Source organism: Phyllostomus hastatus, unplaced genomic scaffold (genome assembly GCF_019186645.2).
Source record: "Phyllostomus hastatus isolate PE091 unplaced genomic scaffold, TTU_PhHast_1.1 phas_contig_17, whole genome shotgun sequence".
NCBI lineage: Eukaryota > Metazoa > Chordata > Mammalia > Chiroptera > Phyllostomidae > Phyllostomus > Phyllostomus hastatus.
In genome coordinates, this window is record NW_025333664.1 from 7532586 (window position 1) to 7556137 (window position 23552).

At 57.6% G+C, this 23552-nt stretch overlaps 1 protein-coding gene across 1 annotated transcript in view; it reads right to left on the minus strand.

Annotated features, from left to right (window-relative positions):
- BCAS4 (breast carcinoma amplified sequence 4) overlaps nucleotides 1-22254 on the minus strand; it is a 47148-nt gene extending 24894 nt beyond the window's left edge. Inside the window, exons 1-3 of the mRNA XM_045833223.1 lie at nucleotides 22011-22254; nucleotides 8870-8941; nucleotides 1096-1197 (exon numbers count right to left, since the gene is read on the minus strand). Of these exons, the coding sequence (XP_045689179.1) occupies nucleotides 1096-1197; nucleotides 8870-8941; nucleotides 22011-22190 (354 nt within the window). The 5' untranslated portion in view covers nucleotides 22191-22254. The remainder of the gene's footprint in view (nucleotides 1-1095; nucleotides 1198-8869; nucleotides 8942-22010) is intronic.
- Between the last annotated feature and the right edge of the window lie 1298 nt (nucleotides 22255-23552).

The window sequence follows — 23552 nt, forward strand, 5'->3', positions numbered from 1 at the left end:
GGCAATGAACCCACATTTTAAGCCACCAATTTGTGGTGGTGGCAACAGGAAACTGCTAAGGTAACGCCATGTGGCCCTGTCTCTCCTGCTAGAATATGGCCGGGACTACTGTGTATGTCTTTCTCGCTCCAAGTGGTGCACAGTAGGCCCGCAAGGAACGTCAGTGAACCGGAAAGAATCGGGCTTGACAGCTGGGCCGACCCGGGCAAGGCAAGAACCAGGGCTGCAAATCTTCGCTTTTTTTCCCCCCTTTCTCCAACGTGAGGAATAAAATTCAAATGAATCAGCTATTCCAAGGGCAAAGTTTTAATTATATTCTTGCCTTCTCTGCTGACAAGAATGTTAATTCTCCACCAGCTCCAGTGCTGACTGCCTCGCTCCCTCCCTCTGCAGCTCGGAGGGGCCCACGTCCCCTCTGCCCAGGTGGCCACTACTCACCTGCACGCTCCTTCCCAGCCTCCCGGTCCTTCTCTGTGCAAAGAGCCAAGAGCCCGAGCTGAGGGCCACAGTTCAACGAAGAGCTTGAGCCCCAGTGGACAGAAGTGGAGTGCCAGCTTCACAGAATTAGCTGTGTGACTCGGGGTCAGTGGTTTACCTCTCAGAGCTTATGCCCCTCCTCCGGGAGATGGGACGGGGAGGGTACCAACTTGCCAGGGCAGCGAGGAGGAAAATGAGATGCTGCACAGCTCAGCCCACACCAGCAGCAGTCGGGGGAGAGAGGCAGCGGCGAGGCAACAGGGCATGGTGGGGACTGCGGTGAACTAGCGAACACGTGCCTCGTCTGAGGGGCAGCTGCTACCGGCTCTACAAGACAGCCCAGGCGTTGGAAATGTTCCATTTCTCAATTTGGATCACGTGGGAGTTGACAGCCTAATGTTCAGACTTTTATATAAAGTACCCACATTTTTTAACTAGGACACTGTCTCTAAATTGGCTGTGTCACGTTTTTTAAGTGCCAGGTGAGTGCAGGCCCCCACGCCCTGCACTGGGTCTAATGCCTGGCCCCCGAGGCCAGGCCGGTATCTTGGAAGACAGGACGGAAGAGCCAGAACAAGCCCCCGGATCCCACCGAGCAGCTCATTTTCCTGGACACACCTCCAGCCGGTCCACTCTGGTGTAGATGCCACGGACTTCCGTCACCTTGGCCTTCAGGAGAGGGATGTCTTCCTCCAAGATCTGCGAAGTGTCGCTCCTGATCTGCAAGGGACAAAACAGCTCCTCAGGCCCCCTGCCCTGGCACTGCGTCCTCCCGCCAGCCTCTGGGATCAGCTGGGCCCGAGCTGGTGGCCGAGAGGCTGAGTGGCACCTGCCCAGGGTCCCAGGTGGGGACCAACCCCGCCACTTCTCGGGACCCAGACCCAGCCGGGGATTATTCACCGAACTGCAGATGAATCGTTTCCCCCCGCCACACCATCACCACCACCAGCAGCCCCAAACAAAATTCCTTCATTTCCTAACCTGTCACCAGATCCCTAAACTGAAGTCGAGGTGAGCAGAGTTCTCACTGCCCTGGAATTAATAACGCTAACAAGTTAATCATGAACAGTAATGACGTTGAGGGAACACACAGCTTAGGCCAGGCGCCTTGTACGGGCAGAGCCGGTGCTGCTTCCCGTGCACCATGCACCTCATTTCATGTTCGATTCCTTCGCTTAGAAGGACCCCCAAAAGTAACTGCGAACCTCACGAAGCCCCTGCCCTCCCTCGCTCACTGACATTGGACACTTGGGCCCCAGTCTTCCTCAGGAGGCGAGGACCGAGCCCAGCCCTTCGGTGTGTGAGAGAGAAGCCCCACGTCCGCATCGCCACGTCCTCGGCACGCAGATGGGCCGGACGCGCCCGGCTCTCAGGTGCTGCAGGACGTCCAAATCCCCGGAGGGAAGCCGGTCAAATGCTGGTCCCCAGGCCCCTCTGAGTCTGGTCTGGTTCGTCTGTGTTTTCAGCCAGGCTCCAAGGCTCTGCTGGAGTGGGTGTCTGGGGACAGTCGGAGAAACACCGGCGGGCACTCTGGGAGCTGGACTGGGGACTCGGATTGGAGTTTGAATTCAGCTCCACCCAGCGTGAGCTGTGTGACCCTGGGGAAGTCACTGCGCCTCTCTGAGCCCTCCTCTGCTTCCCTGCAGCGGTGACGGCCCTTGCTTCTTGGAGTTTAGCAGAGTGTCTGGCATGGAGTGTGCAGGCAGCTTCTGACACGGTCCCCGCAGGTCCCCGCTCCTCAGAGACGGCCAGCCGGGGACTCGGGAGACGCGACAACAGGAGGGGATGCGGTCTCTGGGGGGTGGGGGCGGGGCCTGGGACAGGAGTGGGACACCAGGGCAAACTGGTGAAATCGAAATCAAGTGTGGCGTTTTGTGGGTAGCAACAGACCACTAAATGGTTTTTCTTTTCTTTTTTTTTTAAGATTTATTTACTTTTAGAGAGAGGGGGAGACAGGGAGAGAAACACTGACGTGAGGGAGAAATGTCCATCGGTTGCCTCTCCTGCACACCCTGACCAGAGACAGACCCTGCAACCCAGCCGTGTGCCCTGACCAGGAATCGAACTGGAGACCTTTCACTTTGCAGGACAATGCCCCATCCACGGAGCCACGCTGGTCAGGGCAGGACAAGGGTTGGTTTTTTAGTTTCAACAAAGGTACGTGGTGATGGGAGTTGTTAACAAAGTGGGGGGGGGACTCTATGTATTACCTCTGCAACTTCTCTGTAAATCTAAAACTATTCCACAACAAAGCACATACATACGACTTAAAAACTACTGAAGTGGTTAAGTTTGGATGCACAAGCTCTCTTGAGAATCAGCAGCTTCAACCACACGGGGCCTGCGTCCCCCCAGCCATGGGAGGCTGCTCCCCGCAAGTGGGCCATCAGCTCTGGCTGCCACAGTCGCCGCCCCTCCCTGACACCCCTCTCATCCCCTGCGCTCAGGTCCTCAGGCGGCCTGGCTCCTGCTGGCCGTGATGGGGACAAGTCCTAGATACGCCCTTCTCTCTCCAAGGCCGTATCTGCAGACAGAAGCCCAGAGCAGATAGCTCAAGGCAAGGTCAGAACGCAATCTGTTCTTTTCATTTATTCGTAAAGAAACATATCGGGGCCGCATGTGAGAATCAGGAGGAACGGGTCTTGGCAACCTACAGGGGCGAGGGGACCACTGAATGCCGGGGAACCAGAGGACAGAGGGTCTGTGGCCACGCCCAAGGCCCCTCCCTGAGGGCACCTCTCCAGGAAACTGCAGGTGTTAGGGAACTATCCACACCTGCCCCCGGGGGCAGGCTGCGTCCTCAGGGGAAAGTAGAGGATGATCTTCAGCGGAAAACAGACCTCGGGAAGGGGAACTATTTGATCTTCGTTATCTTATAAGGGATGAAACTGAGACAAAGGGGAAGCTCCAGGAGCCGGCCCAGGGCCACAGTGCTACAAAGTGGGTGGCAGGAGACTCCAGTCCTGGCTGGTCTGCAGCCACCCCCAACACAGGAGACCCACCCACATGTTCTACCCACGCAGTATCCATGCAGAGCCAGCCCGCATCATGTCTCCAAAAAAGCAAATAACAAAAAGGAAAGCACAACCAAATTAGGTGCCAAGAGGTACAATGAAGACGTTTCCCTTAGAAACCCACACTTCTGGCTGCCGAACACCAGGCCACATGGAGGCCCAGTGCCACACGGCAACAAGCAGCTAGAGCTGGGTGACAGCTGCCCCCTTTGGTTAACTGCAGTCCCCACCACTCCCTAGTGTCTCCCTGGCATGGTGTCCACGGGCACACTGTGCACCTTTCTTCTTCCAGGGGAGCCCAGGGAAAGAGACCCATTTCTGGTCACACGCCCAGCCCACTGCACCTCATCACGCCGTCACACGCGTCTGCGTTTGCGTGTTTTGCACGTTGCTGAGAAGAGCGAAGAGGTGTCGGTGAGAACTCAAAGCTTTTGGAGCCCCTGCCAGGACAAGCCCCGCCCCCCTCCCCCGCAGCCGAGTTTATTGGGCTGGGGGCCCGGCAGGCCCTCGCCGCACCCTCCCCAGCCTGTTCTCCTCCTCCCCCACGGCCGGCCCCCAGAGCCCCGAAGTCTGGGCAGCGGAGGTGGGGTTATCACAGAGCAGAGACGGCTGTCCAGGATGATTCAGGGCCCCCAGGAAGGAAAGCCAAATGCACTTGACCCAGGAACACACACCAACGCCAAATGCAACTGCTGGGCGGAGGCCAACAGGAAATTTTCTCCATTTATGCGAGCGAAGGAAGAGCCTGCTGCCTGCCAGGAGGTGGGCCCGAGGCCACCGCGGTTCCAGGGGACCTGGCCGTGCCGCCCGCACCCCCGCGGGCGCTGAGCCGGGAGGCCGTACCAACCCCAGTCTGTATATAACCTCGGTGGTGTCACCGCCCTCTGGGGCTCTGACAGGGGCGGCGACAGCCTCGGTAGCTGCTGGGTCGGGGTCCCTTAGTACACGGCAGGCAGCCTGCTAAGCAATTATTTTTAACTGAGTGCAAGTCACGGTACCGTGCCCAGGCCCGACTGGACAGCTCCATCGATCTGCACATGCGTGTGTGCGTCTGTGTGGCCTCCCCCCACGGTGGCGGTGCACACGCCACGCCGTCACCCCAGGAGGCTCTGCCGGGCCGCCCCCCAGGCACGGCACCCTCCCAGCGCTCACCACTCTCTGACTCCCGTCACTGTTACTGAGCTTTGCCTTTTATTTTTTAAATCCTCACCCGAGGACGTGGTTATTGATTTTAGAGGGAGAGGAAGGACGAGAGAGAGAGAGGAACATCCATCAGTTGCCTCTCCCACGTGCCCCGACCGGGGATTGAACCTGCGACCTCCTGGTGTACGGGATGACGCTCCAATCAACCGAGCCACCCGGCCAAGGCAGTCTTGCGTGTTTTTGAACTTCACATTGAAGGAACCTCGCAGAAGGGGTTCCCGCGGGCAGCTTCCTTCGCTCAGCACCGCGTCTGAGAGTCATCCCGCCGCCGTTCACTCCTTCCCGTGGCCGCGTGGGGACGCGTGACCACCGCCTCTCCCACTGCTACGCCGAGGGGCATGGGGGCTGTCCCCGGTGAAGGGTGCCACGGACCGAGCTGCTAGGGACCCTTGTGTTCGCGTCTTTGTGGACACCTGTCTTCGCTTCTCCTGGGTGACTGTCTAGGGTGAGGACTGCTGGGATACAGGGCGAGTGTATGTTGGACGATTTCCCAGGGGGGCTGAGCGCATCTGCATCTCCACCAGCAGACGAACCAGAGCTCCCGCTGGGCCGCATCCCCCACGTCCGCACACGCTGTTGTCTGTGCTCCTCGCTCCGGCCGCTCGGGTGGACGCAGAGCGCACGTCCCGCCTTGGGTGTTCCTCGCGGTGACCCTGTGGACACGGACGCCACTCGGAGAGGGTTCAAGGTGCCCACGAGTTCCTGGCATTCCCTCCAGGAAGGGGACAGGCTGGGCAGGCCTGCGTCTTCTCCCCTTGGATAGGGGTGAGGTATGTGGCTGCTTTGACCAAAGAAAAAAGGAAAGAAAGAAAGAAATACAACAGAAGTGACGCTGTGTCCATTTCCACACACGAGCCTCCGGAGACTGGCATCTTCTGCTTCCTGTCGGTCGGAGTGCCCGCTCTGGGGGTCTGGGGGCCAGGCCGCCGTGGGGTGAGGCCGTCCAAGCCAGCCACGTGCAGAGCTGACGGAGAACAGGTGGGCCGCCCAGCCCCCAGCGACGCCACCCTCCCGGCCCCGACGTCTGACCAGCGAGGGAAGGCGCCACCTTGGGCATCCCCGGCCCAGCAGGTGCCACGGGGCTCAGACCCGCACCCTAAATGGGTTATTGCTTTACACCACTAAGTTCCGGGATAGTTCAACGTAGCAACGGATCGTCAGGACCATTACCTCCATTCTGCAGAGGAGGAAATAAAGGTATGGAGAGGTGACACACTGTGCCCCACGCCCTACCGTGGGAAGACTCAGAGCTTGAAGTGGCAGCAACTGGCACTATATCTAAGGTCAAAACGGGTCACAGGCACAGGGTGGCAAGGTCCAGTCTCAGCGAGTGACCGAGGACAGGCCAGCAGAGGAGTCAATGTGTCAGACAGGAAGCCGGCCTCTCACCTCAAATAGCCTGATTTTTATCAGAAGTGGCGCGGCTGCTCTGTGGACCAGGTACCCGGGAGCCTGGCGTCTCTCAGGCCTCTAACTCGATCAGTGTTTCCAAACGCCAAGGCAGGGATCCAGACAGCAGTCCACGGGATGACGTCGCCTGCTCCCCGAAGTCCCCACTCACCTCTAGGTTAGATCGAGAGAGAAATGGGGTCCGAGCCAGAGCTGAGAGCTGGACACCTCTCCCAGGGCCACAGAGTTCACGACACTGGGATGCAGACACACGAGGCACCAGCTGCTGGGGCCCAGAGGACCCCGATCTAAACCGCGTCAGCACAGAGCATCGACGTGGGGGTACGAGCTCCAAACGCCTCCAGGGGCCATAGACATGCACGCTAGGCACATCCTATCAGTGCAGACACGCTCGTTTGCACATAAACACACTGAAATCATTTTTACGTCCACGGGAAGTGCACGCTCTCCCATTTCTTGGAACATGGGGCCGCTGGCTCAGGTTTTATTCGCTCGCTTTCAGTAGGGCCCAAGCAGAGAAACGTCCTTGACCTTGAAACACACCGGCCACTGATGGTCGTGCCTAGCAGGGGGCTGTGGAGTCAGGGAGGCTCCCACAGCGGGTGGTGGGGACAGTGGTGAGCTGTCACAGTGTCAGGGAGAGCCACTACGCGGCGGCTCTAGCTGGCGCTGGCCAGGTGGGAGGGGCAGCCAGACCTTCGTTTTCGTAAGAAAAGCCAGAAATCCGGATTTTTTGCATGACATTCCATAAATGTCAGCAGCGAATTCCTTCCCCCCACCCAGGCATATCTCTGTATCTCTGATAGCTCTGCAGGCAGGGTGGGGCCTGTAGGTCACCTGGGTGACCTTGTTTGAGAATCTCTGCGCACGTACGTCTCCGGCCTCTGAGTCTGGAGAGGAGCTCCCCCCCGGTAGCCTGCGGTGTTGGGCCGCTGGGCGCCCCAGACACAGGCTTCCAGCACAGGGAGCCTGCGTGGTTTTCCAGGCAAGCGTGGCCTGGGTCCCTGTCCACCTGTCCAAGCGGACCCCCACCCACGACTGTCCTCCGGAATGGTGGGGTGGGCCTCCTTTCACGGGAGGGGGATGGGCTAGGCCTTGTCCACAAAAATGTCTCTGGGTCACCAGTCCACACCCACAGCACCTTCCAAATTCGCCCCCTCCCTGCCCACGCACACACCACCCACAGGTCAGTCCTTCTGCCGACACCCACTGTCCCCAGTGGCCGAATTCCTTCTGTTGCTCCTTCAAGCCCCCAAATTAGTCACTGCCTGCCCTGCGAAGCCTTTCCAATTCAATTTCCCAGGCAGAATTAACGCCTCTGCTCTTTTTTTTTTTTTTTAAAGCAAACTAAGTCTTAGGATTACGTGCCCAGTTCCTCCTAGACCCTCCTTGTCCTTTCAAAACCTCTGCAGCCTGCCTCCGCCCCTGAGCACGCCGCTGTGACAGCATTTCTGTCCTCAGTGGCAGTGACCGCAGCAGAAATTGGGCTCCCCGGATAGCCTGGGGGCTCACGGGGGACACAACCCGACTGGACTCTCTGCATCCTCAGACTCCCACGGGACCCAGGCCGAGAAGGTGTACGGTGTCTGGTGAGGAAGAAGGAACTCTCCAGCCGTTCAGAGACGTCTCGCTGCCCAGCCCCCAGCTGAGCCCCCGCCCGAACTAAGACATTGGCTCTCAGGAGAAGCACACACAGGTCCTTATGGGAACACCGCTGTCCGTTCGCTGCAGTGCCCCCGGCCTGGCGCCAGGCGGGCCTGTTGAGTGAAGGGGACAGCGTGGCGCCCGTCACGCTGGGCTGCCTCTAGGGGACGTGAGATGACACGGGTGCCAGGCACAAAGTACATGCCGAGTCAAGGTCAGGGCTGCTGTCACTGTCGCTGCCTTGGGCTCCCGCAGACCTGGCTTCTCGGGGGCGCAAATCAGCCCAACCGGGCCCGGCGAGCTGCCCCAGCTCCAGAGACAGGCGGGGAACCCAGAACTCCAGCCTCTGAGCTTCCTGCCAGAAGCCTCCATCTCTGGATGCTGCTTTGCCTTTAATAAGCTTGGGAACTTCCAGAAGATTCTATCATTGCTGCTTGGGGCCTCCCCCCTGCTGGAGGCAGCAGCCCTGGGGACACTAGGATCTAGAGGAGATTTCTATACCACGTGGAGGGAAGAGCTTTTCTCTGGGCCTGAGTTACCACGTCGGTGTTCTGCCCCACCCAGCCAAGGGGACTGGATCCAGAAAGACCCAAATAACCAAAAATCCAAAACAAGAACAGGGTAGGAGGCTACAGTGGAGAGAGCAACAGGATTCGGGGAAGAACCCGACGATGCCCACCCCGCCGCAGGCTGCAGCCTGGGCAGCCGGCCCCTCCCAGGCCTCCCAGGCCTGGAGCCATTTCCTGGCCGGCTCCATGTTCGCCTGGCCGGCTGCGCAGCGCCGAGGGAAGTTAAATATAGTCCTAGCATCCCCGCCGCGCGGCTCCCCGCAGCGGCGTCCGAGAGTGCCACCTGGTGGCCCGCGCCTGGCTCCTCCCTGGAACGAGAGCCATCTGGGGGGAAGGCTGTGGCCAAGATGGCTGCCTGAGGACGCCTTGGGGTTGGGAGTGGGAGACAGTGGCAGGCGCAGTGTGCGGGTGGCTCGGCTCCCGCCGCCGTCCCTCTCCTTCAGGTGGCTAGATCCCCACCCAGAGAGGGTTCCCCGGATCACCTCCCCCCCGCCCCAGGAAGGGCGGGCGTGGGGCCTGGGTCTCAACCCACGCCTCCGGGGGAAAGCTCACCATGTCAGTCAGAGCGCAGAACTCCTCCAGCCTCAGGAGCAGCCCCTCGATGGACTCCTCCACCTCCTTCGCCTGCAAGGAGACCATAGCCTGGAGATTAGCAAGTGGTTTCCAGGGAGACAAACGCCCTTCAATTAAAAAAATAAAAAAAGCAACTAAATCTTAGAATATCTGCCCAGTTCCCTCCAGACCTCCCTTCCCTTTCCAAAGCCTCCCGTAGCCTCACTCTGAAACGGGGACAAGCGGGCAGCGACCTTGACACCCGGGGACCGGTTCAAGCCCGCAACCAGGCCCTCTATGTGGCTTTCCAAAGACATGACAGGAACACCAACAGGTGACCACCAGTTCTATCCCAGAAGTCACTGTTGCTTGTTTTTGAACTCCACGTTATGTAAGATCACAGTGACACCTCATGTGTTCTGCTCAAAATCGGATTTGTGAGATTCGCCCACCGTGTTGTACATAGTTGCTTATTCATGGTCACTGTAATACAGTCACACGTGTCATGAATATCCCACATTTTTTATCTGTTCCACTTCTGATACATTTGGATCTTTTTCCTCTTTAGGGTCAGTACGAATAAGGATTACTATAAATATTCTCAAGCATGTCTTTTGGTGAATGCACACGCATTTTGACGTACATACCTGGAGACTGAATTGCTGGATCATACTAGTACCATCAGTTTTCCAAAGAGACTGTGCCAGTTTAGACCCTTGTGAGCAATGATGAGACTTTGCAACACTTGGTATTTTCCTTCTTTTTCATTATAGACACTTTAATGATGGGGTATAGTGGCAAAGAAAAAAAAAGGAAGGGAGGGAGGGAGGAAGGAAGGAAGGGAGGGAGGGAGGGAGGAAGGAAACACCAACAGGAAATAACAACACTACCCTTATCATCCCCATTGTTCAGATGGGCAGACTGAGGCTCAGACAGGCGAGGCAGCCTGCTGGAGGTTGCCCAGCTAGCCTGTGGTGGGGCCGGGATTCCCACGGATGTTTGAGTCCACAGCCTCAAAGTCTGCTCTTACAAACCCCGAGAAAGGTCCTCTGAGAAACACCCCGGAGAGCCCTGGCCAGGTAGCTCAGTTGGTTCGATCAGAGCATCATTCTGATTCACCAAGGTTGCGGGTTCAGTCCCCAGTCAGGGTGCATACAAGAAGCAACCAATGAGTGCATAAATAAGTAACCAATGAGTGCATAAATAAGTGGAACAACAAATTGATATGTCTCTGTCATTCTCTCCCTTCCTCTCTCTCTCTCTCTCTCTCTCTCTCAAATCAATGAGTAAAACTTGAGCCCTGGCTAGTGCGGCTCAGTGGATTGAGCATGGGCCTGTGAACCAAAGGGTCACCGGTTCAATTCCCAGTCAGGGCACATGCCTGGGTTGTGGGCCAGGTCCCTGGTGGGAGGTGCAGGAGAGGCAAGCACACATTGATGTTTCTCTCCCTCTCTTTCTCCCTCCCTTCCCCTCTCTAAAATAAATAAATAAATAAAATCTTTAAAAATAAATAAAATTTTAAAAAGAAGGCAAGAAAGATACACCCCAGAAAGGAAACAGGAGTTGCAGAAGACGCAGGACGCAAGCCCAACCCTGTATGAGCACCGAGACTCGCGTGCGGCCGGCAGATGGAGGCCTGCGGTCCGTACTGACCCGTGCACACTGACCCGCGACTAGTCAGGGGATACACGTGCACTAAAGTGTTACTTGTTGTTCATCAGAAAACCAAGTTTCACTGGGAATCCTGTCGTTTCTTTGGAAACCCTGTTCATCGTGTTCCCTTGTCCCTGCAGAGTGGGGACTGGAGGGTCAGCCAGGGCGACGTGAAGGCTTCATGGTTTTTGAAGGGTCCCGGACTCGAGCCATCAGGACGCGAGAGCGAGGAGCGGCCGCTGGGTGTCGTGGTGACTCCAAGGTGCCCGAGCCCCCGGTCACCAGCCGCCATCAGGAAACAGGCCCAGGGGTGCCAGAGCCTCCCAGTTTCCAAGAGACCAGCCATTCTCATTGCATGGTACATGTCCCAATTTTTAAACAGTGGCACAAATTCAAAATAAATAATTTTTTAACACTCCGTGTGCCAACCCAAACACGAGTGGGGAAAGGGTCTGCTTGTTCGTAACCCCTGCTTTCATCACCTGTGTAAGGATCGGTTTGAACCTTCCCCCCCTCGGTACGTACAACCTTCATGACTTATAAAATACCTGGGTTTTTTTTCTTTGTTCGTTGTTTTAATCACCAGGCATCTAGAAAGAACCTTCACCTAGATCTCGAACCTCTTTCTCTGGCTTCCCAGGTCACATCATTCTGCCCCCGGGAGGCGACCCCAGGCATGGCTCTGTCCCCCGCCCCCCCATACCTGAAGGCTCCCTCACCGCCCACTTGTCCCCCGAGAACTGTTTACACAGTGCCAGAGCTGGCGGCTTGCAGCGCGGGCTGTCGCCACCACAACAAAGTAAAACGGCTGTGCGAAGAGGCATCTTTCCGGCTGCAGTATAAATAGCCCCCAGTTGCAATTTTAAGCTCTGGAACCTTCATCTCACAGCTGGGACTATTTCTGCGCCTGAACGGGGGAGGAGGCTTGACAGGGGGAGGCAACCTCGGCGGAGGGGGGAAACACACAGGAAGTTCTCCCCCAAAATCATGGTTAAAAAAAAATAAAGCTTTAAGGCATGGAGGGAGAAAGCAGATGGGAGAGGGTTTGACAGTTCCTTCTGATGGGGAGGGAGGCAAGCGAGATGGGGATGAGGTGGGGGGCCGGGCGGGAGACCCCCCCCTCGGAGCAAGGGTGTGGACCCGCCCCAGCTGGACTAGCGGCCTGCGGCTCTTTGCTCACAGGAAGCACGTTGCAACCTATCCCCGCATGGGCAGAAAGGAAGTGAGTCGGTCCTGGGTTCAAATCCTGTCTCCTCTGTTGCCAGACATGTGACCCTACCCCACGGGCACAATGTCTGCATTTTGGTGGCTCCCCCAGGGACAGGAACTGCCACCAGGCACGGCTGTTGGGAGGTTCACCTGCAAGAATAAAGGCGGCTAGACCCTCTAACGGGAGTGCGGCCAGGCAGCAGCTGCCTTCTGCAGCTCTCAGAAACACAAGGGCCAGCGGCCATACGGATGGCCGCACCTGAGCCTCAGGAGGACTCTCTGCAGCAGGTGCTGGAAACGCCCCTACAACCTGAGAAACCACGGACCCGAAAGCTCAAGGTCACACAGCTCCTACGTACGGCAGCCAGATTTGACCCTGAGCACTCTGACAGCGGAGCTGAAGTCTGTAACCACCCAAGCGCTCCCGGGGCAGGGGAAAGCGTGACCCTCCATTGCTCCCCCTCAGCTGGGGTCTCAGGGCCGTGCCTGTGGCGGGAGTGAGCACCGTCGGGTGGGATCCGAGGGAGGGACAAGCCCCAAGACATCCCCAGCCCACGAGAAGGGGCTCAGGCGTGGCCACCCCGCCATGCCCACAAATCATTCATGGGACAATTTTCTCTCCAGACAATCCCCTCGGTCGCCTCAGACACCAGAGCCCTGCAGGCCGCAGACCACACACCCTTCCAACCCACCCGTAACCAGAAGGAACGCCCCGCTGTCCTCTGCAACTCCCTGGGCACGAGCTGTCCCCCGCTCCGAGGGGATGAGCGCAAATGGCTCGCTTCCAGTAACACTCAGGGCACAGCCAGGGACACTTTTTTTTTAACACGTGTGAATTATGGCATTTGCTTTCTTCTTCCACATCCCTCTCCGCTACCAAAGTGTCAATCAAAACTTCCTAGCTGGTAAAAAAAAAAGAAGAAGAAGAAAGAGAAGGAAGAAAGGGGGTTTGCCCCTGCCCACCAAGGGACCAGCATGAGAAAACATGGAGAGACCCCCAACGCACTGCCTTCTCCAACCCAACACGTGGCCGAGCCACCGTCCAGTCGCTCCAGCCGGACACCTGGGGCATCTCGGACTCCTCTTCCCTTCTCACCCCTCGTCCCATCCAACCTGCACGCACATCCTCTCGGTTCTGCCTGAAAAATGCACCCCAGATGCGCCCACTTCTCCCCGCTCCCGCGCCACCGCCCCGGCACCTGGTACTGTCCTCTCTCGCTGGGAGGAGTGCGGGGCCCTGCTCACCGACACCCCTCCCCCCCGGCCTTCTCCTCTGCTCCCTCCCAGTCCTCTCCCCCGCGAGACCCTGTTCAAGCCGACGCCCTCCACGGCTCCAGATCTCCCCCTGTGCTGCTTCGCAGCCACCAGCACGGCCACACCCACGAAAATGGAAAGTGACAGTGCTGGTGAGGATGTGGGGCAACTGAAACTGTCACCCACGGCCGGTGGGGACGTGAAACTGTGCAGCGGCTTTGGAAACCGGCCTGGCAGCTCTTCCAACGGGTCACACGTAGAGTACCCAGCAACACGCGCGGAAGGATATGCACACACATCCAAGACATACGTCGTGACAAAGACCTGTCCACGGTTCATCGTGGCCAAGAGACAGAAGTGACTCCTGTCCGTGCTGGAATGGACAGAATGTGGTCCGTCTGCCCAGGGGGAACACCCTTCAGCCACAGAGAGGAGTGATGTTCCGACACACACCACATCGGGGGCGGCCCCTGGAGACCCGCCGAGTGGAAGCAGCCAGACCCCGAAGTCACGTGGCACGTGACCCCTGTGACGGGAGTGCCCAGCAGCGGGAGACCCACAGAGACAGAGAGGACAGCAGCGCTGGCCGCCCCCCGGGGAAACGAGAGGACTGGGGTGCAGGGAAGGGCTGCTGGTGGTTCTGGGGCTTTTTTTCTGGGGGACGGAAATGTTCTGGGATCAGGTCACGGTGGTGTTTGTACAACATAGTGAAAATACTAAAAAACACTGAATTATATACTTTACAAGGGTCAATTTTAGGTTATGTGAATTATATTTTGACTTTTAAAAATTCTCTCCTGTTCTCCACCTCACTCAGTCATGCCAAATATAGCAGCCCCCTTTCCCCCAAGCCCACCCCACCGGCCACGTCCTCACCCCAGGGCCTCTGCACCTGCTGTTCCCTTTACTGGCAAAGCTCGTTCCGTGCTTCCTCTGCTCAGACGTCGCCCCTCGGTGAGGCCTCCTCTGACCTTGCCGCTCCCGACCACTTCCTGTCCTGCCCCAGCCGACTCCGAGTGAGTGTTACCACCACCGCGCTGTAGATTTCACTGGTTTCTCGTCATTTCCCCTCCCTGGAGTGAAAGGTCCTGGTGGGCAGTGGTGCTGGTCTCTTTCACTCCCCTGTGTATTCCCAGAGCTTAGATCAACGCCTGGCACACAGTAGGTGCTTGCGTTTCTAAAGCTGGCCCCCCACCTGCCCCCCACCCTACGTGCCTTCGTGCAGGACGACTTCGCCCAGGAAGAGGCGGGATCCACTCCTGCCCAGCCCTGCAGCTGGCCCGGCCCGTAGCTTGCTTGGACTGGTGGGAGGTGGTAGAAGCGATGCTCTGTGACTTCTGGGTCTAGGCCTCAGGGGACTGTGCAGCATCTGAGTCTCCCTCTTGGAAGACAAAGTGCCTGTGAGGAAGCCCAGGCACTCGGCTGGGGAGGCTACATGGGGCGGGGGGCAGGGTGGGAACGGGGATGTCCCAGCTGAGACCACCCGTGCTCACATGGAAGTGAGGCCCCGCTGGCCCTCCTGGTGTGTGGCCCAGCCACCAGCTGGGTGCGGCCCCATGAGCAGGCTCAGCCAACGCCGCGGGAGCAGAACCGCCCGGGTGGTTCTTCTGAACCACTACCTGGCACTGGCCGCCCGTACAGGGCTCCACGAGTAGGCGCTGCCAGGAGGAAAGGGAGGAGGAAGGAAAAAGGAGCAAGGGGGGCGGGGGGGGGAGGGGAAGGAGCACATTCTGCTGGCGGGTCCCCGCCCGAGGACAGCAGCCGAGACTGCTACCTGGTCTTAGCATCTCTGACGGCCTCCGTGCCCCAGTTTCCCCATCTGGAAACGGCAGGAAAACCTCCCTCAGGCTCTATTGTCTCGACATGGAAGCTGAAGAGGGTCAACGGAGACCTTTCTCCGGGTCACTCTCAGCGCGACGCTCTCCCCATGGAAGAGATGACGGGCGCGGGGACGCGACGAGGGTGCCCCACCTCAGAGGTTCCCGGAAACCGGGCAGGAGAGAAGGCAAGGGAAGCGAGCTGCGCTGGAGGATCACTGTCAGCACACCGCTTGATTCCCGTGTCCTGCTTTGTATAGGGACGTTTCACTTTTCTCTACGAAACCCCGCAGCACGAGCGACACAAGGGGCAGGTGACACTCCAGGCAGGGGGACACTGGGGAGGGGTGGGGATGGTGGCATCTAAAGTGGGTGGCCGCTCCTTGGCCCCAGCAGACTGCTGCTCCAGCGGGGGAGGTGCCGAACCTGTTCTGTCCGAGACCAACGGTGGCCCGGGACGTTCACGCAAACCCTCCCACCTCAACAATGTTCAAAACCAACCTAAACGTCTGAAAACACCGACGGCCAAACCAACCCGTCTACAGGCTACATGAGGCCTTCCAACCCCTGGTCTACTGGTGTCTGTAAAACACAGTCATGTAAGAAACGTCCAGAAAAGATGAATCTGTAGAGACAGAGAGTGGATTGCTGGGAGCTGGGGGGAGGGAGAGCTGGGGGGAAAGAGGGTTTCTCTGGGGGGTAATGACAATGTTCTAAGGTCGATTGTGGTTGATGGATGTGCAACTCTTGGAATACACGCAAAGCTGCTGAATTGTACACCTCCAGCGTGTGGACTGTATGGTATGTGAATTATACAACAGGAATGCTGTAAACACTCACACACTCACACACACACACACACTCGAGGCCCCTCCTGGAAACCACCAGGTCCACTCAGCCCGGCCGGGCACAGGGCCGCCACGCAAGCAGAGTCCCGCACCTTCTGCTGCAACAGTTTGGGGGAGGCCAGACACTTGGATTTTTATATGAAACTCCCACTTTTGGGAAATTGGCATCTATTTAGAGTTTTTAAAATCACATCACTGTGCCGGCCCCCAAGGGCTCCCACTTGCAGCCACGTGGAGTTCCAGGTGGGGTTTTGGCTTTTGCTTGGCACCGAGCTCTGTGGCCACCCCGGGCTTCCTCCAGCCAGGCCGGGCCAGGAGTTCACGACGGGGGTGAAGACGAACCAAGCCCAGTGGCCGAGGCACCTGCTCACACCCAGGGCACGTAATTAGGCATGTCACCCCTGCTTCCCCCAAAGCGCACATGGTGGCCCCTTCCGATGACAGCAAAAGTAAAGGTCGTTCGTCAGAGGTCAGTGCCCGCCCTGCGCCGGCCTGACGGGCGGCAGGAAGAGCAGCCTCATCTCTGCGCACGGGATGGAAGGGCTCAAGTGGCGGCAGAAAGACCCGCGGGGCTGGGCTGGGGTGAGCCAGAATGAAGGGATTCCCCGCAGGGCCCCCGGTGGGTTAGCACCGGGGGACATGGCACTCCCTCCTCTCTGGCCCCCAAAGCAGGGCGACCTAGAGTTCCCACCCTGGCCCCAGAAGAGCCCTTGACCTTGAGGGCTGAGTGCTCTACCAGACACTTGCTCTGACCCCGACTTCTTAAGAAGGTTACTTTGGCAACAGTGGCCAAAATTTGAAATGCACGTGTCCTGGGACCCATCACTCCCCCCGTTGGCGTGCATCCTACAGACTTACTTGCAGAAATGCAAGAGACGTATGTGGAGATATTCACTGCAACGGACTTCGTGACAGCAAAAGACGCCACGTCACCTAAATGCCCGTTAGTAGGGGAACGGTTACCGAAATCGTAATTTGGACAGATCATGACACCCTGTGTAGCAGCCGAAATGATCAGCCGCTCTCTGTGTGCTCACCTGGGAAGGTGTCCGTGACATACTGAGTGAGAAAGCACTGTGCAGTGGGGTGGCAGGGGGCAGGGAAGTGGGGAGGGGAGAGCCTGCTGTGCCCCCGTGGAAGGGGACCCAGACCCGAACACCAGCGTGGCCCCTGCAGAGAGCAGCAGGGGGCTGCGGACCCCGGCTGGGGGGGCTCACTCATCACCCTCTGGCTGCTGGGGCCTTGGGATTTTGTGGCATCTGCACACATTTTTTCTTTGCGAAACAAAACTTATTTCAAAAGCAAAACAACTCCCATTTATGTGTTTGTTTAGAAGCCCTCAGGCCAAAGCTCTGCCCCACCTGCAGACCCCAGGGCCGCTGAAGACTACGTGGACCATGTGTCTGGCAGCTGCGAACCGAACACTGGGATCTGCGGTTGGCCCCGGATGCGTGGGTCAGAAAGTCGCCGCTGGACGTCCAGGCCTGCGGGGCGCGTGCTCGTGGGTGCAAATGTGTGGCACTGGGCACCGGGGAGGGGCTGACATCGCCTGCCGCCAAACACCGCACGGAGCCGTCAGCGTGCACCAGGCGCCCGCACCCTCCCACCTGCTCCGCCCAAGAGCCCCAAGGACGAAAGGGCCCCCCACGCACACCTGGCACCGTGTCTGTAGCACCTGCTCGACACACATCTGCAGGGTGAACACATGGACAGCCGAGGCCCGTGCTCCCAGATGCTCACTGAGGGCCAGACCGTGTGCCGAGGGTTCCCCGTGGATTCTCTCACCCAGCCCGACCACGGCCGCACCAGACGGGACAAGGCCCCCAGACGCACTGACTGCAGGGCCCAGATCTGCACCCAGCCTCCCGTCCTCCTGCCACCCTGCCCCACCCGACCAGGGCCTCTGCCCTTGACTCCAGAATCGGGTCCAGTCTCCACACCTGTGGCCCCTGGCTCGGCCCTGCCCCCTCTCCCCCTGGAGCACGGAGGTGCCCCGCTCAGCACCTCCTCATTTCTCCCCCCCACCCCCGAGGGTCATGCACATGCCGCCGGACCTTTGCCCTGGAGTTCCTTCCGGTCCCCCCTGCATCTCCATCCCAGCCCTCACCTGTCTCCTCCGTGGCATTTACCACCATGTAGTCGCTCCGATCATCACGAGTCCGCCCATTTGCCAGCAGGCGCCGCACCTGTCTCACCAGCCTCTCCGGGTGCCCAGAGTGCGCCCGGCACACAGCACCTCTGCCATCAAGGTCCGAGGAACACGTTAGCACAGAACCACAGCTCGAGACGGAGGTGGCTGTGTCCGGCTCTACCCGCAGGCTTCTCATCTGACCATGTGAAGCGTGAGTGCCGGGAGAGGACCAGCAAGTCACAAGGACAGGACACGTGTGTGTGTGTGTGTGTGGGGGGTCCCATGGGCGTTTGCAGGTTGGACTCAATAGAATATTCTTTGCTTCCACAGAGAAGCAGCTTCTTCTACACTTTTCTTAAAACTCAAGGGCATCTTTGGCTAATTTATGTCTTCCTACTTTAGTCCAGACACATGTTTTGGTAAAACAGTTCCCTTTCTTCTTATGACAACAAAAAGAAAAATTCAAAAGTTCAAGCATAGGGACAAATGGTGAGTGATACCAGCTTCGGTGCACGGGGGAGACAATAGGGAAAAGTGGGGACTGTGGCAAACACACAGGGGGCTGCAACGAGGACACATGGACCTGGGATTACCAGAGTGTTCATTATGTTAAATAAACCTGAAACTCTGATTTTTTCTTCTGAGTTTGAATGAAAATTCCCCGTTGAAAACACCCTCTCTGGGCTGAACCAATCACACGCAGGTGCTGGAGCCCCAGCCTCCGGGCCCCCAGTCGCAGTCCCTGACCTAATCCCCATGTGGTTCAAGGTCCCAGGTGCCTCTCTGCCCTCATCCTCTGCTCACCCAAGGAAAGCCCCCCATGGGGGGGAGCACTGGCTTCCTCCGCCGCCTTCCATCTGGGCCGTTCACCGCATCTGGGGGCCACGCCTGCCCTGTGTCCCAGCAGAGGGCCAAACAGAATTCTGCAAGAGCCTGCTCAGAAATGCACCCGTGGGTGGGGCGTCCATGCTCGGCCATTTGCGGGTGGGGGGCCCTGAGCTCCCCATCCGTTGTTGTCAGTCACAGGGCATCCAAGAGGTGAACATCCCTCCCGGCCACCTTGAAGCAGCTTTCCGAAGACACTACCCCCCAAAACTCCCCACAAAAGAGGAAGTTCGAACCAGAAAGAGAGAGAAAGTCCAACACAAAAGAGCTGGTTGGACAGAAAAGCCCCAGGACCCCAGAAATAGTAAAGTGCTCCCCTGCCGACCAGTCTCAGCCCGCCGTCCCCCCTGAGCCCCTGCGTCCTGTCCCGTGAGACAGGACAGAGTCCCAGGCCCGGCTCCTGCCGTCCTCCCTCTGCGTAGCCACACCTCCCTCTGCTCCCTTCCAGCTGCTGCCCTTCTGTCCCAGCGGACACCTGCTCTGTCCCACCCAGGGCCTCTGCAAGTTCTAGTCCCCCGCCTGGAACATTTTGCTTCTCCCTCGCCGCCAACTCCTATTCATGCTTCAGGGCTCAGCCTAAAATGACGCTTCCTCAGGGAAGCCCTCCCTGACCTCACCCAGTCAACGTCGGGGTCCCTCTGCTCCTCCCTCTCCTGGGTCCTGGAGCCCTGGTCTTCCTCTTGCCTGCACCTTCCTCCACGGTCACCACTAGGTCCTGGCCTTCTCGGAGAGGCCGTCCCCACCCCCGTCTCCCAGAAACACGGATACCCACTACCGCATCACCCATGTCACATGCTCCACGGCATCCGTCACATGTAGAGGTTTCCACTGTCCCACAAGGGCAGGGCCCTCGTGTGTTTCACTGCTGTGCTACCCCCAGCGCCTGCCACATGGGAGGGGTTCAAGGTGTTCACCAGGAACCGCCAGGGACCGCAGGACACCCCGAGGCCTGGCGCGGGCTGCTCCGAGGCTGCTGCAGCTCCATGCACAGCCGGGAGCAGTCTCGGGAGAAGGGCCGGCGGGGAGGCGGCGGGGAGGACCCGCTGCCCAGGCCTGTTCCCGAACCAGACCCTCCTCGCCCCACCCATTTGCCCATCTGCACACGGCCTCAGCTCAGCGCCCTACCCGTGAATTCAGCTTTAAGTAGAGGCTGCACACGATGCCTCCGACAGTGTCTGCTGCCTTGGGTACATAAACTTCAGCAGGCGCTCCAAGCGGGTTTACTGCCGCACGGAGCTACGGGGAGCTGGGCTCTCCGTCACGGCCCTCACCAGTGAGCGCGAGCCAGCCCGCGTCGGCATCAGAGAGAGCCCTGCGCGAGAAAATGCAGTTAGTACTTACAGTTCCTCTGGAAGGCTGTCCCTACTAGAAACTAAATGGAGCTCAGGTTTGGCCACTGGGCACCCCTTGCTGCTGAGAGCAAGGGAGAAAAGGGACAGAAAAGACACTCAGGTTACTTAAACCAGTAAAAATCTGTAGGCACCTTGAATGCCCATCCCTGGGGGCATGGGTCATCATCAGTCACAGTACACCCACAGGATGTCCCTTATTCTGTGGTCACCATAACCAGCTGCTAGCCACTGGGTCCCGCCCAGCATGCAGCGCACGGGCCACGAACAGAGTTCGGCACAGCACTGCATGGCGTGTGCCCATGGAACAGGAGTGACTGTTATTTAACCACGGGATACCAGGAAGCCGAAGAATGATGCAGACGCACACGCTCCTGGGGACGCCACCAGACGCAGATGACTACGAACCACTTACAATGTGGCCGGGCCCAACTGAGATGTGTCGTAAGTTCTATACTAAAAGCCTGATTTCAAAAACTTAGTACAATGAATGTAACAATCCCATTCAATGTTTTTTACATCGATGGCATGCTGAAATGATATACTGGATGCATGATACTGTTATTTTACATGATTAAAAGTAATTGCACCTGTTTCTTTTTCCTTTGTTATGTGGCTCTTAGAACATTGAAAATTACGTGGATGGTTCATATTTGTGGCTCAGACTAGACTTCCATTGGACATGCTATTCTAAAAGGATTTTTTTAAAGATTTTATTTATTTATTTTTAGAGAAGGGAGGGAGAAAGAGAGAGAGAGAAACATCAATGTGCGGTTGCTGGGGGTCGTGGCCTGCAACCCAGGCATGTGCCCTGATTGGGAATCGAACCTTCGACACTTTGGTTTGCAGCCCTTACTCAATCCACTGAGCTAAGCCAACCAGGGCTGGACGTGCTATTCTAAAAAACTGAGATAGCATTCAGATACCATAAAATTCACCTTTTTAAGAATGTGCAATTCAGTGGTTTTCGGTACATTTGCAAAGTTGTGTAACCATCACCCCTAATTCCAGGATATTTTCATCACCCTGCAAAGAAGCTTTCTGTTCCTTATCATTAGCAGTCACCCTCCATTTGTCCACGCTGTTTTGAGTAAAGAAAAGCAAGTTGTAGAGCGGTATTACAGTATCAGGTGGGGTTTTATAAAAATAACCATTTACTATTATTAATATGCATGCCTACGTTTGTAAATGCACTTTTTTAAAAAAATGTTTGCAAACTTTTCCTGATGGTTATCTCAGGGAACTAGGGTCCAAGCCAGAGTCAAAAGGGAGTGGGCACTCATCCTTTATTTTCTATACTTCTGCACTGCTTTTGAGACTTAAAAAGAGAATGAGCTGAATTTCTAGTTCTACCTAAATAACTCCTTGTGGACTTGGGTAACTTTTTCACGGCACTGTCAACAGATTGGCTTCCGCTGGAAGAAGGGTCTAGTTTTAGATCTACTTTTTATTCTGTGCGTTTAAAATAGTACAGGCAGAGACGAGGTATTTTCCCTCCTAGCAACAGACGGGACCGAGGCCGGGTGGGTCCCCGCACAGACACAGCCGGTCCGCCGCCTCGCCGGCGCCCGACCAACAGCTCCGAGCCCAGTTGCTCGGTGCACCCGGCAGGGGTCGGCCTGCCCCAGGGCCCAGCCGTGCAAAGGGCAGCAGCTCCGGGACGAAGCTGGCGGGCCTCGGGTGGGGATGGGAGCCCAGTCCGGGTCCCCGGGGGCGGTGTCAGCTGGAAGGGGAAGCCGGCGCGACCTGACGCGCATATTTGGGTAGCGCCAAGGAGTCACTGATCCTCGAAAAGGGGGACCCTCGCGCCCCTACTCCCGGCCCGGAGCGCTTCCGGCGGGGTGCGAGAGGATGCTACCGGGAAGCTGAGGGTTTGGGTCGGGGTACCAGCGCGCTGGGGGGCTGCACCCATCCACTTCTCGCCCGGGATGCGCGGGCCCCGAACCCCTCAACCCCGAGACACGCCTCCCGCCCTTCCCGGCCCCTGTCCTCTACCTCGGCCCCAGGCTCGGGGGTCAGGAAGAGCGCGAGCTCGTGCGCCCCGCTGCGCACGGGCTCCGGCCGGTCGCCGTCCAAAAGCAGCATCAGGAGCGCGGTGGGGTCAAGCTGGCGGAGGCTGTCGGGGAGCCTGTTAGCGTACCCCGGCCTCGGAGCCCCGCCCCCGGCCGACTGCATGCCCCGCGGCCCGCCTGGCGGAGGCAGGTCAGGTGCGCCTGCGGACGTTGAGGCCCACGCCTTCCCAAGCGCCGGCCGAGTGGGCAGCGCCACCCAGTGGCGTGCGTTGCTCACTGCGCCCGGCCCTCGCACCACCTGGTAAACAAGAGATCCTCAAACTCGCCCGCGGATCGCAACCTCCTGGGGCTCTTATAAAATTTCCAAAAATTCGGGCCACACACAGTCTCGGGTGGAAACCTGGGCGTAGGTATTTTTGAAGTTCGCCAGGTGATTTCAACATACAGGGTCTGGCACAAATAACGCCTCTTTTTTTTTATTACAAAATCATAAGCATGCAATCTGGAACATCACATCACACTCAAGCATGCCCTGTGACGTTTTAGGCGAAATGTTCGAACTAAAACTATAAATTATTACCCCCATATTATTGCCCTACCAACCACACTCAAGCAGGTCTTACTTCTGCCAGACCCTGTACATCTGAATTTGATGCCTGTAAACAGCCCCTTTTTGCTGGAATCCAGCGGAGCAATGGTTCCCAGCCCCCGCAACACTCCAACGTCCTGGGGAGCTCTTAGAAGCCAGGAGGCCAGGCCGGTTCCCAGACCTCTGCAGCGAGGACCCCTGGGGGTGGGGCTTGGGCACGGGTTGTTTTCAAAGCTCCCCGCGTGATCCAGCGAGTGCTCAGGATAGAGAGCCGCTCTCCTAAAGGATCCTTTCGTTTAAGGACCGAAGTCCCCGCCCCAGGCCCTCCTCCCTCCAGCCTCTGGTTGGCGCCAGGCGGGGAGTCCTGGAAATTCGGGAATGCGGGTGTGGCGGTCCTCCTCTCGCTGGGGCAGCTTTCAAAATAAGCTCCGCAGAGAATTCTTAAGCACACTAAATTGGACCCCTTAACCTCCCATAGGAGGCTTGTCCCAACCCTTTAGAGGCTGCAGAGTGGGGTGCACCCCCCCAAAGCAATGCTAATGAAGCATACTGAATAAGGTAAAAAGGTGGGGAGTCTAGAGTTCTCGTTTTTTCTATGATGACTTTTCTTTTAAAATATTAAATTCGTTTTTAAAAATTGGGCTGGGCTTAGCGGTTGCAAATAATTTTTTTTTTTTAAATATGGGACGTCGCGTATTCCCCTCGAGTTAAATCTGAATTTATATTTTATCTCATGACCCTAGGGAGGGGGCGTCAGCCCAAGCTTGGTCTGCCTTCTGGGTCATCCCTCACTGCACAATTCCCACTTGCACAGCTGCCCACTGCTCGTTTCTCCACTTCTCCGCCTGAAGATCCAGGCCAGAGTCATTTTCCAGAAAATTCTTGGCAAAGACTTGGGCCTCAGGTGCTCGGGCAAAGGATTTGATAGGAACTCAC